General features: G+C 36.7%; 2 protein-coding genes and 1 pseudogene across 2 annotated transcripts in view; all 3 read left to right on the plus strand.

Annotated features, from left to right (window-relative positions):
• Window positions 1-2,610, plus strand: part of LOC107738757 (aspartate aminotransferase, mitochondrial-like) — a 3,958-nt gene extending 1,348 nt beyond the window's left edge. The window contains exons 2-4 of the mRNA XM_016550602.1: window positions 829-1,018; window positions 1,104-1,254; window positions 1,369-2,610. Of these exons, the coding sequence (XP_016406088.1) occupies window positions 829-1,018; window positions 1,104-1,254; window positions 1,369-1,491 (464 nt within the window). The 3' untranslated portion in view covers window positions 1,492-2,610. The remainder of the gene's footprint in view (window positions 1-828; window positions 1,019-1,103; window positions 1,255-1,368) is intronic.
• A 239-nt stretch (window positions 2,611-2,849) lies between these two features.
• Window positions 2,850-6,233, plus strand: LOC107738758 (C-factor-like; annotated as a pseudogene).
• Window positions 6,234-8,894: 2,661 nt separating this feature from the next.
• LOC107738759 (synaptotagmin-2-like) lies at window positions 8,895-12,694 on the plus strand. Its single transcript, XM_016550603.1, has 4 exons — window positions 8,895-9,302; window positions 9,371-9,490; window positions 9,561-9,672; window positions 12,296-12,694. Exons 1-4 carry the CDS (start codon window positions 8,895-8,897, stop codon window positions 12,601-12,603), a joined length of 948 nt encoding a protein of 315 aa, XP_016406089.1. The 3' UTR covers window positions 12,604-12,694.
• The last annotated feature ends 4,865 nt before the right edge of the window (window positions 12,695-17,559 follow it).

Genomic DNA, 17,559 nt, shown 5'->3' on the forward strand with positions numbered 1-17,559 from the left:
TTTATTTGTCCTCTTTCATGAACAAGTATTTTTTTCCTTGTAAATGCATTTAAATTCATAATTTTCTTCAATCTCTTAACCTTTAGCAAAACCTTTAACCTTTAACCAAGGCTCGCGACTGGCTGTTCGCCAGTAATGTCACACATTCATGTGCACGTGCTCCACAAACTCAGGATCAAAGCCTGAGTTGACAAAGAAAGCTGATGATCAGCATCATGGTACCAACAAAGCCGGATTGGAGTGGTTTGGTTTTGTCAACTCGAAACTAATCCTGTAACTCTGAATTTGTTCATCTGCCATCATGGTACAGGCCCCAGTCTTTAGTGTCACGTGATCCTTCAAAAACCACTATAACATGCCGATTTGGTGCTCAAGAAACATTTTATTATAATTTGTTAAACAGTTGTGCTGCTTAATTATTTTAGTGGAAACTACATTTTTTCCAGCATTCTTTATTATTAGAAAGTTCAAAAGAACAGCATTTATTTGAAATATAAGTCTTTTGTAACAATATAAATGTCTTTACACTGTCACTTTTGATCAATTTACTGCATCCTTGCTGAATGAAAGTATTCAGTTCTTTAAAAAAAATCTTACTGACCCCGAACTTTTGAATGGCAGTGTAAGTGTATTTTTTTTTTTATTACACTAGTACAATTTTTTTCACTAGTTTTTAACTTCTAAACAAGTGAAACAAAATCTGTGTTGCTTCTTGTGTAAATTTATCATGTTTTGAGAGATATAATGTTTTTGTATTTTAACTGAAATATTATTATTATTATTATTATTATTAATAATACTTAAGAATAGAAAAGTGCTCTAGGTCAGTGCTCTGTACCTTTGTGTCTTCAGGTGAGCGTGTAGGGGGCTTCACGGTGGTCTGTAAGGATGCTGAAGAGGCTAAGCGTGTGGAATCCCAGCTGAAAATTCTCATTCGGCCCATCTACTCCAACCCCCCTATGAATGGAGCTCGTATCGCCTCCACCATTCTCGACACGCCTGAACTCTACAAAGAATGGTGAGTCCTGAGATAAAGTCCCATCACAAACACAGCCAATGAGAACTGAGCTCTACAGACTGTCGCTTTACTGTTTTTCTCTTAGGCTCGTGGAGGTGAAAGACATGGCCGACCGCATTATTAAGATGAGGGAGATGCTTGTGTCGAACCTGAAGAAGGAGGGCTCCACTCACAACTGGCAGCATGTCACTGACCAGATCGGAATGTTCTGCTTTACGGGACTCAAACCGGAGCAGGCAAGTCAAGTGGAAGTGCATTCTGGGAATCTCTGATAAGACCTCAGCTATTTTCACTATCAGCCTTTTCTCACTGGCTTTTCTCTGCTTGTCTTCTTTATGGCTCTTTATCAGGTGGAGCGTCTGATTAAAGAATTCTCTATATACATGACAAAAGACGGCCGGATCTCTGTGGCTGGTGTGACGTCTGCAAACGTGGGATATCTAGCACACGCCATCCATGCTGTTACCAAGTGAAGCTGGCTCCTGAGACTAGTTTCAGCAGACAGAGAGCAAGAAAAAGTAATTTAAACGATTTAAAGTCTTCTGCTGCATGTCTTTTAGGACCAGATATGAAATAGGACTAATGTAGACTTCCAGTTCACTTGATTTGGTATTATTAATGTTAATTCATGACTCTGAATGTGAGAAAATCAATAAATTAAGGCAGGATTCTTCCTTTCAAAGTGATAAAAACAAGCTTTAAAAGCTTTTTTTTATGGTACAAAATGTTCCGATAGAACAGTTAATGACATTTAAAAATCATGTTTTTGTTTTCAAACCAATAACTAAATAAGAGTGATTGAAAAGCATATGGGGTAACTTTAAGTTAGAGAAATCATTGAAAGGAGTAAACCAGATTTCATGTTTGGACATTAATTGCAAAATCTTTGAAGGACTGTAACCAGTTTAACATGGTCATTTCACCTAGAGGAGCATAAACAATTACATTTATCAAACTGATGATTCGGCATCAAAGGTCTTCTTGAGCCATAACACATTCTTAGACATGTTTATGACTGTAAGGCACTTATTCTATACTGCAGCTTAAGCTCATTATTAGTAATGATAGATTGTCTATAATGTGTGCACCACATGTGTTCTGGTGTAATTTAATATACATTTATCTTGCACTTTTGTCTAGAAGTTCCAAATGTCACACATAAATCATTTCATAAATCATTAGGCATTCACACTAATTTTGTGTTTTGTCCTGGCCATAAAACTCATATGTCAAACTTTTTTTTTTTAATTGTCACTGCATTTGTGGACAAAATCGAATTAAGATTCATTTTGGAATGAAAACTGAACAAAGTATAACTGATATTTCAGTGGTTAATTGATGCTTTAAGAAAAGCTTTACGTGTTTAGTGTGTGGATGTTGATCATGTTGGAACATGCCATGTTTGTAAGGATTATTCAGGTTTGAAAAACTGTGCAAATATATATATTTGTATAACTAATTATTGTGTTCCTAAAGCAAATTTATGAAATTTCTCCCGAAGTTCTCCGGAATAGACATCGAAATGTCACGAGTAATACTGTATGAGTCTGTTTAAACAATGAACAAAAGAATAAAGGTGAGCTCAACGAAAACTCGAGTGTTTAATTTTTTAGGGAAAGCTTGTATAAACATAATTTTGTGGGTCACATGATCGTATTTTATAATAAAGCTACTTCTGAGTATGGTGAAGCGGAGCTACAGGGGAATTGTCGACTGTGGTGACGCAATGGAGACAGCCGATTCCCGGATCACGTGATGGTACTGTCCTCTAACTTGTATCGTCTCGTTCAAGATAGGAAATTAAACTCGTGTTCTCGATTAAAGTGACAAAATGACTCATGCGTTTAAAAACTGTTCAAACCTACTGGGCACCGGAGCCAGTCGAGGCCTCGGGCTGCAGATAGTTGAGAGTCTGGTAACGGGAGGCTTCTCTCCCGGGAAGATTATCGCTACTGCTCGCAATCCAGATGGAGCCACGGTAATGCTGTGAGCAGACAGTAGAAGGCCTATTTGCATTAGGCCTACTATACAAACATTAGAAACCAGCCCCAGATCATATACAGTCATTTTAGCTGCAGGAGAACGTGCACATGCCTAGTTGAGAATTACGATCAACATGCATTATTTAAACATTAACATTTTAGGTTAAGTTGCATATTATTTAACTTTTTAGTGATAATTTTTAAAAGAATAGATATTTCATGTAGTTTAATTATTACGCGGACCTAAAGGCCACACGTGTAATAATTATAAAAGAAAAAAGTTTACAATAGTTTAAAAGGCCTGTTTGTCTTATAGGAATTGCAAATGTTGGCAGAAGAACATCAAAACACACATTATTAAACTGGGTAAGTACTAAAGCACCGTCTAATCTGGATAAGTGGTTCTCGGCTGGTTTTGCTTCTTGACCCAGTTTTTTTATTGGACATTAGGTGGCGAGCTAACACAACACACATTTTTATTGTTAAAAAAAATCCACCAAGGGTTAAATTAAAGGATTAACATTACCATGAACTACCATAAAATTGACAGTTTTATAAATGCATAAACGACAACAAATGTGTCTGCCTTAAACTGAATGAAAACGGGGAAGAGTCAGATTTTCTTTTACCTTACATTCTTTTCTTAATGATTTAGTGGATGAGGGCATGCATGTTGCCTAGTTTTTCTCCCCGCTGCGGAAAAAAATAAAATAAAAAAGAACTAGCTACCCATTTTTGGCTAGTGACACCAGTTATGAACTTGATCTAGAAGCTGTATTTGAAATTAAGAGTTTGTTTATCTAACTCTAATTGTGTACGTCTCTGTTGCCTAGGTGTTACATGTCAGCAGAGTATAGAGAGAGCTGCATCTGAGGTGGAACAGCTTGTTCAAGAGGAAGGACTGAACTGTCTCATCAACAATGCTGGAATTAATGTAGTTACCAACCTTGAGACAGTCACCGCAGACAAGATGTTGGAAAACGTCCATACCAACTCTGTTGCCCCGTTGATGATCACCAAGGTTTCATTTCTCAAATTAAATCCAGACACAATATGCACTCAAATCTACTCTCAACACAAATGTCTGAAAACGTTCTGACTTACTGAACTTGTGATGCAGGCCATGCTCCCACTGCTGAAGCGAGCAGCTGCAAAGGGCACAGGGAAGGGGATGGGCATTCACAGAGCAGCAGTCATTAATATGACGTCTCTACTGGGTTCAATTGAGCTGTACTGAAGTGATCGTGCCAACACCTTCAAATGGTACCCATACAGAACATCAAAGGTTTGTGATAGTGTTCCTGGAGCTTAATGTCAAGATAAAAGTGTTAATTCCCAGGGAAGGGACAAAGTAATATAAGTGTTTACACTGAAAGTCAATTTGGATATTCATTAACATTTATAGGGATAGTTCACCCAAAAATGAAAATTATGTCATTAATTACTCACCCTCATGTCGTTCTAAACCCATAAGACCTTCATTCATCTTCGGAACACAAATTAAGATATTTTTGATGAAATCTGAGAGACAGCAACGCAACTACCATGTTCAAGGCCCAGAAAGGTAGTAAGGACATTGATAAAACAGTCCATGTAACATCAGTAGTTCAACCTTAATTTTATGAAGCTACGAGAATACTATTTGTATTTAAGTCACTTTTTGTATTGCGTCGTGGTACTCTTGTGAGTGGTGGTGGATACTGACCAGAAGAGAAGAAATTGTTGAATAAAGTTATTTTTGTTTTCTTTGCGCACAAAAAGTATTCTCATAGTTGAAACACTGTCGTCACATGGACTATTTTAAAGTCCCCATGAAATCAAAATTAAAGTTTTTTTGGGTGTTAGTATCAATATGTTAGTCTTAAGGTTATCTATAAGGCAGTGTGCTCCAAAACAGTGACAAAATTCGCATTTAGAAGATATAAGCGTTCAAAGCTTTCAGTTCGTCACTTCCGCCAAAACGGCTCAACGATTTTTTTGAGGTCACATCATACTTCAGCCAAAGAGTATAGAAGACCTTTGCTTCAGCTTCTCATCAAACTTTCTGTCCAATCAAATGCTCTCTAGAATCCGAAGTGCCCGCCCCCTACACTATAAAATAGACGCTGAAGGCGCGGCTGAAATTGGTCACTTGTACACAGAATTAGTATTTTCTGTACAGTGAATGGCATATAGTGCACTATATAGGGGACAGGGAACGATTCAAACAGTGTAAATATGCTTTACATTGAGGAAAAAAATAAGTTTGGTTTGGCACTGTGTACCTTTCTGGACCTTGAACATGGTAGTTCCCTTGCTGTCAGAAAGGTCCAGGATTTCATCAAAAATATCTTAATTTGTGTTTCAAAGATGAACAAAGGTCTAATGGGTTTGTAATGACATGGGGGTAAGTAATTAATAACAGAATTTTCATTTTTGGGTGAACTAACCCTTTAATTCTTTTGTTGAAGCACAGTTTTCTATGGAAGCCCGTTTCCTCAATGAAAAAAATAAAAAGGTAATTGTGAACCTTTTAACTTACAATTCTGACCTTTTTCTCACAATTTCTTTTTAAAAAGTCAGAATTACAAGATACAAACTTGCGAAGAAAAAAATCTGAATTGCTTGTATCTTGCAATTCTCACTTTTTTCTTAGAATTGTGAGAAACAAAGTCTGAACTGTGGGATTAAAAAAAATTGCAATTCCTTTTTTTATTCTGTGGTGAAAACAGGCTTTCATGGCTTTCTGTATTGAAGAATATAATAGTATGTCTGTGAATATATAAATTGAGATACTGAGTTGCATTTGCTTTGCATCAGAGTGCACTGAACATGGTCACCAGATGCTTGGCAGTGGACCTGGAGGCAGATGGGATCCTGTGTATGGCTCTGCACCCAGGCTGGGTACGCATTGATATGGGTGGACCAGAAGTGAGTCTCTTTCTTCTATATCTGTTCTTTATCACAGCTATCTGCTAAGCAAATTGTTACAAAACGTCTAAAATGAGAGATAGACTCTTGTGGTTTGTTGATTGTTTTGTATACAGGCACCATTGAGCCCTGAGGAAAGCATTTCCTGTGTGTTGTCTGTGATTGGTGGTTTGACTGAAAAGGATCATGGGTCATTTCTTCACTATACTGGTGAACAACTACCCCGGTGATGCTGCAGATGTTTTTTAGATGCGAGAAATAGAGGCTTTTTTTTTTTGCTATACATGTATGTACTGTATGTATGTATATTTACATATTTAATAATCAACATTCTTGTTCAGGGTTATTTTTATTTTCCCCGTACTTATGAAATGTTATTTTATTATTTGGGATGGTGAATGTGACAGCAATAAGAGTGGACCATGATTCAATTATTGTGACATATTGGCATTAAAAGCACTGAAATAATGATAACATCTTGTCTGGTAAATAATGAACAATCTTTTCACCACTTATTCTTGTTTAACTTCAACAAACAGCCAAAATTGTGAATAACATTCAGAATTTAAGTTATAATCGTAAAGTACAGCAGGGTATGACAGTCCTCAGAAAAGGACAATAAAAACTACCTTTTAGCCTATTTATTATTTATTTATAGCTTTGTAAAGCATAAAAATGTAGGTGGCTTTTCAAATTAAAGACTGTACTGACATTAAAGGGGTCATATGATGCTTTTTTAAAGATCATTATTTTGTGTATTTGGTGTAACAGAATATGTTGACATGCTTTAATGTTAAAAAACACATTATTTTTCAAATACTGTACATTATTGTAGGTCCTCTATGCCCCGCCTCGCTCAAACGCTTAGTTTTCTACAGCTATTATTGTTAAATCATAAAACTATATGTATGAATAAAGCTGTATTCTGTAACATCTTTGAATATTCTGATCTCTTGGAGGCAGAATAGTATGTTATTTCTTTACACAAATTTCAAGACATAACTATTTTCTTATAAACACATGCACATACACACAGTAAATAAACAGTTCAGCTTAGTCCATATCTTTATGTTTAGCTATATCTCATTGCACAGAACAGTTATGCATCATAATAATCAATCTGCTGTTTTTATTTTATTATAGAATCATCTAGTTTTTTTCATATACATATACATTTCTATGAATATTATTTTGTTCTAAGAGGCAAATGGAGGTTCTCCCATATACAATACTGATACTCTTTTCCATAAGCAATTATCTAATCTCACATGCTGTGGCTATTTGGATACAGGCAGTGATAAACTGGCCATTGAATTTGCACAGTGTAGTAGTAAAGAAAGAAGAAGAGGGCAGTTCTACATGAAACGCATCATATCCATCTTATGTTTCAGCTGTAGATTCAAGAAAGTAACACAGATGAAGCCTGTTTAATAAGACCTGAATGAACAAGTGATCAAACAGGTTTGCCCTTGTGTTTGCTGATCATCTGTCAGGCGATCGCTGTCAACTGCATCTCAGTATGGATCCGCTCCGGTCGTAGTTTATTCGCAAAATGGAACTAATGGAGGAAAATTAAAGCTTGAAAAGGTAGGGTTTCTGCCTTTGGTTCTTTTATTAGTGCTTTCCTTTTAAAAATACATTTAGTACACAGAAGCCTGCAAGAATCCACACTTGTCTTTCCCTGAACAGTATCTCATCAGACTGACATATAAAAAAACTTTTTTTACTTTATATATTATGTAAAATACTATATTACTAACCGTGTATACAGTATTATATAAATCTGATTCTTGTCTGGATAAATATGAGTATCAACCAATATCAATAATTCCAACAAAAGTAGCCTAACTTTATGTCCTTCATTTCCAGGTCTGTACATGGCAGAAAGACATGATTTTCTTTGCCGTTTTGGGTCTGTCCTTCAGAGAAATTCAACTGTCATTTTCAGAGGAATTGGAATATAGTATTTTGGGCATATCTGTTGTCCTTTTCTTTATAGCCCTCTGCCTTTTGATATGGCAGATTTACCGCTACTGTACACGGTTTCCCGTTTCACGAAGACCTGGTAAATTCTCATGCAAATGAGAATGATTGATTTTTATATTTGACCTAATATTACACAAGATTAGTACATAATATTACTATAAACGTGTAGTTTTAGATAAGCATGTTGTATTTTTGGCTTAGATGCACATAAGAGGTATATTATTTATTATATCTACAGTACTGTTCAAACGTTTGGGGTCAGTAAGATATTTTTGTTGTTGAATACTTAAAATGAATACTTTTATTGAAAAGTTGATCAGATGGGACAGTAAAGACATTTATAATGTTACAAAAGATCGTTATTTCAAGTACATTGTTCTTTTGAACTTTCTATTCATCAAATAAATAAAAAAGGTATTGTGGTTTCCACAAAAAATATTGATAAACACCAAAGCAGTATATTAGAATGATTTCTGAAGGAGCATGTGACACTAAAGACTGGAATATTACTGTTCTTATTGTATTTGTGATCAAATAAAATGTGACCTTGGTTAGCATAAGAGACTTCTTTCAAAAACATTAAAAATCGTACTGACCCAAAACCTTTGAAAAGTATATCAAATAAAAAGTTATAGAAGACATGCTAATGAGGTTTATGCAGAATATCTATCAACATCTAATAGATTCCAGTGAATATTTTGTTAGCAGATAGCCTGTTGGCTACGAGCAGAGGTTTTCAGAATGCTACACAAACAAATGACGCTAAGGTAAGATTCATTTGCATAAACCATCAATATCTTCATAACCTGGAATGCATCCATTTTGCACTGTGTTTGCTTCCTTAGTTTTTGCTTGCTCTGACCTAGATCAAACAAAATAGATCAAAAACATGTTTCACAGATGGTTGGCTTTTGGTTGCTAACCACATGTGTGTATTTCTAAATATCCAATAAGACTATAACTAGAAAATTAGACCAGATACACACTCTGTCCATCAGATGGAGGTTCATTATGAGGAATTGAGCCACCGACTGTCCCCTAGCACCTCTTGCACTAACCTGGGCAGTAGTTTAGAGCTGGCTAGCATGGCAGATCTGGAAGAGGAGAACATCCAGGGATCTCTGCGCTTTTCACTATTCTACGATCAGCTGCAGTCCAAACTGGTGGTGACGGTACTGGACGCCCAGGATCTAGCCATGCGAGACTTCAGTCATAGCGTGGACCCGTTTGTTTGGGTGCGGTTGCTGTGGGCAGAAAGAGAGGATGAGGAGCAGAGTTCAATGCAGTGTGTTCTGGACGAATGGCAGACACGTCTAGTGAAGAAGAGCTGCAGTCCTGTGTTTGGAGATCAGTTCTCTTGCACCCTGACTGAGGAGGAAGTACCAAGAGTCACTGTTAGATTTGAGGTATGTAACGGGCCTACCATCTTATTTTATTGTAACCACATCAGTTCACTTTAGATTGTATCTTTTAGGTTCGGGATTTTGATAAATTCTCAAGACATGGAATTCTAGGAGAGGCCCGTGCTCCCCTGAACAGGCTGAAGCTCTCATATCCCCTGGAGTTAAGAGAGGATCTGCACGTACCCAAGAAAGTAAGTTTTATCCTGGTATAACAAATTGGAAATTATGAGATGAAAAGCAATTGGTACAATTTCTGTGTAGGATATGGTTGGTGAGGCACTGCTCTCTCTGAAATACATGCCTACATCTCAGAGGCTGGAGGTGGGAGTGTTGAAGATCCGCACAGTATGTCATCCCAATAAGACTGAGAGAGGTGAAGAATAATGAGTGCATACTTATACATAAATGAAATTGAAATAAACTGCACTGTTAATTGTGCTGCAAACTGATACATTTTTATGCGTCATCAACCCGGAACTAAAGTTCGATTCAGTTCGATTTGTGAACCGGGTCAACTGGTTACTTCCTGAGAACCGGCTCAAAAGAACGATTCGTTCAAGAACCGAACATCACTAATTTCTATAGCTTTAATTAGACATCATTTCTAGTTTCAGTTTTTAAGTTTAGTATACATATTTTACTTGAATTCCAGCTTTATTTCAATTACCAAGAACTATTTTAATAGTTTTAGTTAACAAACGTCTGCTACAGCAACGATGACATAGAGCTTTTCTGAAAGAAGCGGTACGATTGTGTGATATTGCTTAACTATGGAAGCCCGTTTCCACCACTGAATAAAAAAAGAAAAAAGGTAATTGCAACTTTTTATCTCACAATTCTGACTTATATCTCACAATTGCGAGTTTACATCTTGCAATTCTGACTTTTTTTCTCAGAAATGTGAGATATAAACTCACAATTGTGAGAAATTAAGTCAGAGTTGCGAGATATAAACTCACAATTCTGAGAAATGAAGTCAGAATTGTGTGATATAAACTCGCAATTGTGAGTTAAGTCAGAATTGTGAGATATACCCTGCGTTCCATTCGGAAGGGCTCATCCCTATGCCCTAATCCCTTCAAAGGGTTTACCCAGTGGAATGAGAGCTTTGAAGGGTTGAAGGGTGTAGGTGACCAAACAACTGTTTCTTGAAGTGCCCTTCTGCGTCATCATCCCGTGCCCACACGGAGGTGCCGTCATTATGGAAAGAATCCGCGCAAAGGATCATGGGGGCCCGAAGTGTCCATCAGTTGTACCCTCCGAAATCCTTCATTCCGAAGGGCCCTCTGAAGTGGCCAGTTTTGAGCACTTCGGTTTGGAACGACCTTTCAATATGGCGGCCATGATTGTTTTCACTCCGAAGTGCCCTTCGGAGGGCAATATATCCCGTTTGGAACGCACCATTAGCCTAAAATCACAATTCTGAGAACATATCAGTCTTTTTTTTTCTCCTCAGAACTGGAATTTAAAACTCACAATTGTGAACAAGAGTTTATATCTCACAATTCTGAGAAAAAGAGTCACAAACAAACAAAGAGTCACAAATACAAACTCGCAACTGCGAGAAAAAAAGTCAGAATTGCGATACAAACTCGCAATTGCAAGAAAAAAAATCAGAATTGCGAAACAATTTGGTCTTTTTATCTCGCAATTCTGACTTTATAACTCGCAATTATGAGTTTATATCTCGCAATTCTGACTTTTTTTGTCAAAAAGTCAGAATTTTGAGATAAAAAGTCGCAATTACCTTTTTTTTATTTTTTTATTCAGTGGCGGAAACGGGCTTCCATACTTAATTCCATTCCATTCCTTCCTTCCGTTTAAATACAAAGTATTGCCAGTCTTTGAATTTTTTGCTCCGCCAATGGAAAATAATTCCAAACAAATCAACAGCAGAACCGTTGCAGCGCACAGTATGGTGTTTTGTTCATTAAATGAACTATTTTTCAAACATTTTTCGTTGACCCACTAATAATTATAGTCAGTTATGCCACCTACTGGCGTACCGATGAATCTTCCCTAACTGATAGCCTTTAATTGAATATATTAATTTATGCATTATAAACTAACAATGAACAAAAGTTTATTTACATTTTAATAAATCTTGTAAAATTACTTTTAAATTATCTTTAAAGTCGGCATGAAACGAAAGTTGCGATTGTCTTTTCTACTCTACTGTGAAGTATATCCAAGTGAAACGGCATCTGAAATGAGAGGGCGGGACTTGATTTCGTCCTCCGGGAATTGATTGGATCGTTGGAAGCTGGGGCGTTGCTAACAAAATGGAACAGATCTGAATGCCAGTTTGCAGTTAGTGGTGGGGGATTTCTCTTCTCCACTGGATTCACAGCCAACACCCAAGCATGAATAAATTTTTTATTTATTAAGGATGACGACGACGATCAACGGCACAGCACGCGCCTGAATGACTGAGCGCGTCATCCATCAGGTTAAGTCATATTCATGAAAAAAAAAAGAGTTTGCCATGTCTTAAGAGTAATGTTGTCGTAATATCCTAATATCTTTTCAATGTTTAGGGGTAACGTATTCCCTCATGACTGGTGTCAGTGCTATAAAGTGAAGCATCAGCCTCAGCTTCAGCTTTTCCCCATGTCGTTTATTCCAAACTTCACTGAATGTTGTAGTGATATCCTAATATCTTTTCAATGTTTAGGGGTAACGTACTCCCTCATGACTGGTGTCAGTGCTATAAAGTGAAGCATCAGCTTCAGCTTTTCCCCGTCCTTTATCCCAGCGTTTACCCCTCACGTCACTAGCTCCGCCCTTGCGCCATAGCTCGTGACCGGAAGAGAAGATGAGTCGTTTTGAGGGGGAGGGGAGGTTAACGTTTTTGATTAAAGATTATGAGGGCACATGGATTTAAAAAAAAATAATGAAGTGCACGGATAAATTATTTATAATAAACACATTTATAATAAAATTTCAATTTTGATTTCATGGTGACTTTAAACTGTTTGTTGATTGTACTATCACAGCTCTCTATGCCAAAACCAGCGTTACCTGCAACCACTGCAAACTTCGACATCAGAGGACAAAACAGAAGAAGCGTTGGGAGGTGACTGTGTTCAATGAGGTCCTGACCTTTGTGTTGCCAGATCAACAGATCAGAGAGTGCACCATTATAGTGTCTGTTTACGAAATTCAGCCTTCAAAGAATTCTTCCAAACGTTTGATTGGTCACATCCACATCAAAAAGGGCAAAACCTTCGAAAATGAGCACTGGAAACTGATGATGCAATCACTACGACAGCCAATCGCTAAGTGGCATTTAATCTTCATCTGAATACACCTCAAGTTTATTGACACTTCCAGTTCCCGAGGTGGGAGGTTGAGGTCGTACTTCCAGTGTTCTGACGATTTGTGCTACCCTGTCAGACTTTGCTACCTCCCATTAAAACAGATGGTAGCATAATTCGATAGCAAAAAGTGCTACCTATCAGATTTTGCTTCCAGCATGATATTAATAAGGTGTGAGGCTTTATTAACATGTACACCTACCCTTACAGTAGGATAAATACAGTGTTGGTAGCATAATTTGATAGGTAGCATTATTTGTCAGAACACCGGCATTTATGCCACTGTGTCATCTCAAACAATGAACTGTGTTTAATAGCATCATAAGGTGGAAATCTAAAACATTTTTGGAATACAGTGGCTGACTATTTTGTCTTGCTAAGTTAGTTTCATTGCTGCCATTTACTGTATTCTAAAAGCAAATTAGATGTATTTACATTCTTTGCTTAATTTAGAGATGTTTGGTAATGACGCACAATAAAGTATTCAGTTCAAAGGTGATATTTACCTTGATTTTTCTTCATTTTCAAACTACATCATGTCTCTTTTCATCTCAAGCATGCCCTTCACTGACACTGCTTGCTTTTGGTGTTTTAAAACCTACTAAATCAGCTGTATATTGTTGATGTTTTCGAATGACAAGGTACCAACTGTATCCACAAGATGGCTCTCTAACACTGAGATTTATGAAGCTTATCTATTTTTTTTTCACGTCAACACCTCAGACATCTGAATGAAGCATTTGAAAAGCTGGACTGAACTTTGTGGTTTTAGGGTACATATAGAGTTCATATATATACTCGTAATAATATCCTCATACAGAGGGTAGTCCGGACTGCTGAGCGAATCATTGGTACAACCCTCCCTTCTCTCCAAGAACTGTACTCATCCAGAGTGAGCAAAAGGGCTGGCAAAATCACTCTGGACCCCTCACATCCAGCACACTCCCTCTTTGAACTGTTGCTATCTGGTCGACGCTACAGAGCACTGAGCACCAGAACGACCAGACACAGGAACAGTTTCTTCCCCACCACAATTCTAATAGATCAGGAGAAGAGTTTGACCAACTGAAATAGAGATAAATAAGCACATCCACATAAATGTGATTCAGCAAGTCTGCAATGCATATTTAAATATTTAACTGACAGTAACCTGTCACCATTTTGGATTGAACAGAACAAGCATGTGATAGTATTTCTTTCCCCTCATCTATCTCCACACTGAATGTGTCTATAATGAAGGATGTCTCACAGATGGATTTGTGCTGCAAAAAGTTGCACACATCTAGGATAACAGCGTTTGGAAGGAGAACAAACCCACACTACCATTTAAACAGATGAGCGTCTCAGTGGCACATTATTTAGTTTTGGCCTGCCTCCAGATTGTTTGTTTGAAGTTACTTCTGAGCCACTGGTTCAGTCTTCTTGTAGACAATAGTGAATTAAGGCAAACATCACGACTTTGACTCATAATGAGCAGTGCTGAACAGATGTTAAGGCACCTCTGCTGCTCAAGGCCATTCCCAGGCATTACATCTCTCTCTTCAAGACTGTTTGGGAAACTGTTCCTCCCACTGTCTGTTAATGAAGGTCACGATGGGATTTGGGGAAAAAGGGTGAGCATGAGAAATCTGGGGCCTTGGAAGGGAGGAATGCATTCCTCTTTTGTCGCTTTTGTTTGAAACCACAATATTACTTGTCTTTTAAGAACCCAGCAGGGTTTATAAATGTCAAGGACATTTTACCTCACCGAAAGTCACGTTTTACTTGACCCTTTATCATTATAAGGGGAGAATGTTAGCACCTAGATAAGTTCATCATTACCCAAAAATTTATTATTATTTAACTTTTAGGTTAACATGCCATTGAGAAGTTTGGGGCCAATAAGATTTTTGTTGTTTCAGAATTTCTGTTGATGTGTTACTATTTGTATCCAGGGTGTGTCTTTTATATATTTGCATATTATACTAGGGTGAATACACCCATTTAAACACTTGATGTCATTTTGTTTTGTATTATATTGGGCGTAGGCTACCATTCATTCTACAATTATATTTGTACACTGTGTACATTGACTTTTACAAATACACTGAATATTGAAAATTGAGGCACGTAATTTGACATGAAAGTATTTCAGCTTCACATGGAAGTCAGGCTAATTAAAAATATATTTTTTAAAAACATACACCTGTTGTCTGTTCCTATTCAATCTTCACTATGTTGCAAGCCGAATTGAAATAGACTTCTATGTCAGAAGAAATGCTTTAGAGTGTTTTTTGTTATCTGTATCATTATCAGGGGAGAGTGTTAGCATCTAGATAAATTAATTACCCAAAAGTTCATTATTATTTAAGTTTTAGGTTAAATCACGACCATTCAAAAGTTTGGGGTCAGCAGGATTTAAAAGAAATTAATACTTTAATTACATAATGGAATAAATTACATTATAAAATATATTAAAATAGAAAATAGTCATTTTAAATTCTAATAATTTCAATATACATATAAAATAAATAATATATATATAAAAAAATAAATAAACGTAAAGACCCCAAACTATTGAACGAAAAACAAAAACACAGACACACACACACACACACACAAAAGCACAATGTACTATGATTTGTGATGCACTAATTTTAATACTTCATGCTATATAAGAGGAGTGTAACGATATTCCACTAAAGGCGAGTTTAAGAACCCATGTGCCATTTTTTTTTTTAGATGTAAGATGTCGGCGTTGCGCATGCGCCGGTGAGTCTCGTAAAAAAACTAAGTTTGTTTACAGGAGCAAAGGAAGCAAAGTTTCCTTACTTTAGCAAAGGAAAACCAGTCTCCTCTTGACTTATATCGAAATCCTCCGACATTCTTTTTTACAAATCCTTGTTTTGTACTTCTAATTCGTGACCGTTGTTTTGTTTTGATCTCTCCCCTGCGCGTTCGTCACTTCTGAGCGGCCATGTGCAAAGCCGACCTCATACATCATACGCCCGGAGCTGCTTCCGTGTACAACAGTGAGCGCAAGCTATATTAAATTGATTAAGTTTTAAATATGGTTATTTTTCTTACAGAAATGCATCGATTCGCTACAGGAGGCATTTGTTCACCCCCCGGAGCCGTGTGAGGCACTTTTTATTATGGATTGATGCTCTTTATTTCACTTCTTTTGGACTGTTGCACTGCAACATTAATGGCACCGCTGACTGCCATTAAACAGCTTGGAAGATCAAAGTAAATTTTTTATATAACTCCGACTGGATTCGTCTGAAAGAAGAAAGTCATATATACCTAGGATGCCTTGAGGGTGAGTAATTCATGGGCTAATTTTCATTTTTGGGTGAACTAATTAAAGCTGTACAATTGCTTTGACACAATCTGTATTGTTAAAAGCGCTATATAAATAAAGGTGACTTGACTTGACTTGACATCCGTCACGTAACTTCATTTCCAGGCAGCCTGATTAAAAAAAAAAACACCGATATGACCTTATTTCCAGAAGTTGCTCAGAGTCGGCCAATCAGATTAGTGCTTGCCAGTTTAAGAAAGTACTTTCCAGTTTGTCTGCAATAACTGCAATAACTGACTGAGTTGAGTTTGTTTCACATCTTGTCTAATTCTATTGAGTTTACACAGTTACGTTTCCACTTCACAGGTTTTTGGGACTGTGTAGAATGTTGTGGGACAGAGAATGGAATCTGACAGGCTGAAAAACAGAATTCCTGTTCCTGCTTTGTTTGGATTTCCTGCCGTGTGAAGCCTGTTGGTCTTAAAAAAAATGTTTCTTGATGTCTGAATGCCTCAGATCAACTGGGATCTCTTTAATCTGCCCAGCAAAATTCTGCCACAATTGTTTATGTTTATAGTTCATATTATTTCATTTATTTAAGCCATAAAGAGAGAAATCTTTAAGAAAAAATTATATAAAAAAAAAAAGTAAAAAAATAAAAATAAAATGCATGTTCAGTCTCTGAGTTTCTCTAAATTTTACTTTGACCCACTACTCCAATTTTAGGTCATAACATCCTGATTTAGTTGCTGTCCAAAGGTCTGTTTGTATTTGTGAAGAAATAGATTTGCTAGCTGGAAGGGCCTTGGCTTATGTAATTTTAAAAAAAAAGTTCTTAAAAAAATTATAGTCCAAAGCACTTCATAAAAGTCAGTTTCAGTTTCATTTTGGCTTGCAACGAAGTGAACAGGAACAGACAACAGGTGAATCCTGACTGGGTTTTTTTTTTTTTACTTGTTAATAATTGCAAAGTGAAATTAAAATATAGGTTTTTATGTCAAATTACGTGCCTCAGTTTTCAATATTCAGTTTATTTGTACACTCCAGTGTACACAACGTACAAATACAATGGTAGAATGAATGGTACGCCCAACACAGTACAATACAATACAAAAAAAATTTAAATGTTGTTAATAGATCTATTCATGCTGTATATTATACACATATATTTGTAGACACACCCAATACACAACACATAGCAACACATAAACAGGAATCAAGTACTGAAACAACAAAAACAACAACGACAACAACAATAATAATCTTCTCAACAGTGTGCAACGGTGGCCATTATGCCCTGGGCTGATTCATTAGTGTTGCGTAAGCAGTGTGTGAGCCAACTCTACATATCATGTGTTACTGCAGTAACAGAAGTGGTCTGGAACAGCTATACCATAAGACCTTCATAAACGCACAGCCTGAAAATATCCTATACATACATATCAGGGCATATCCCATATTTTAATCCCATATGGAGCGATAAATATAATTAATATGTATACATTTTCAACTGGGTAACATTACCTCTGCATGAATCCTTTGACCAGTTACTCATCTGCTATCCACGTTTGTCTGTTTCAACCTGCAATAAACCTGTTGTTTGGATTATAACCTGTGTTGCATTATTCTGTTTTATGACAGCTATTAAAAGTAATTTAAC

This window comes from Sinocyclocheilus rhinocerous, unplaced genomic scaffold (genome assembly GCF_001515625.1).
Source record: "Sinocyclocheilus rhinocerous isolate Xijiao unplaced genomic scaffold, SAMN03320098_v1.1 scaffold1938, whole genome shotgun sequence".
NCBI classification, from domain to species: Eukaryota; Metazoa; Chordata; class Actinopteri; order Cypriniformes; family Cyprinidae; genus Sinocyclocheilus; species Sinocyclocheilus rhinocerous.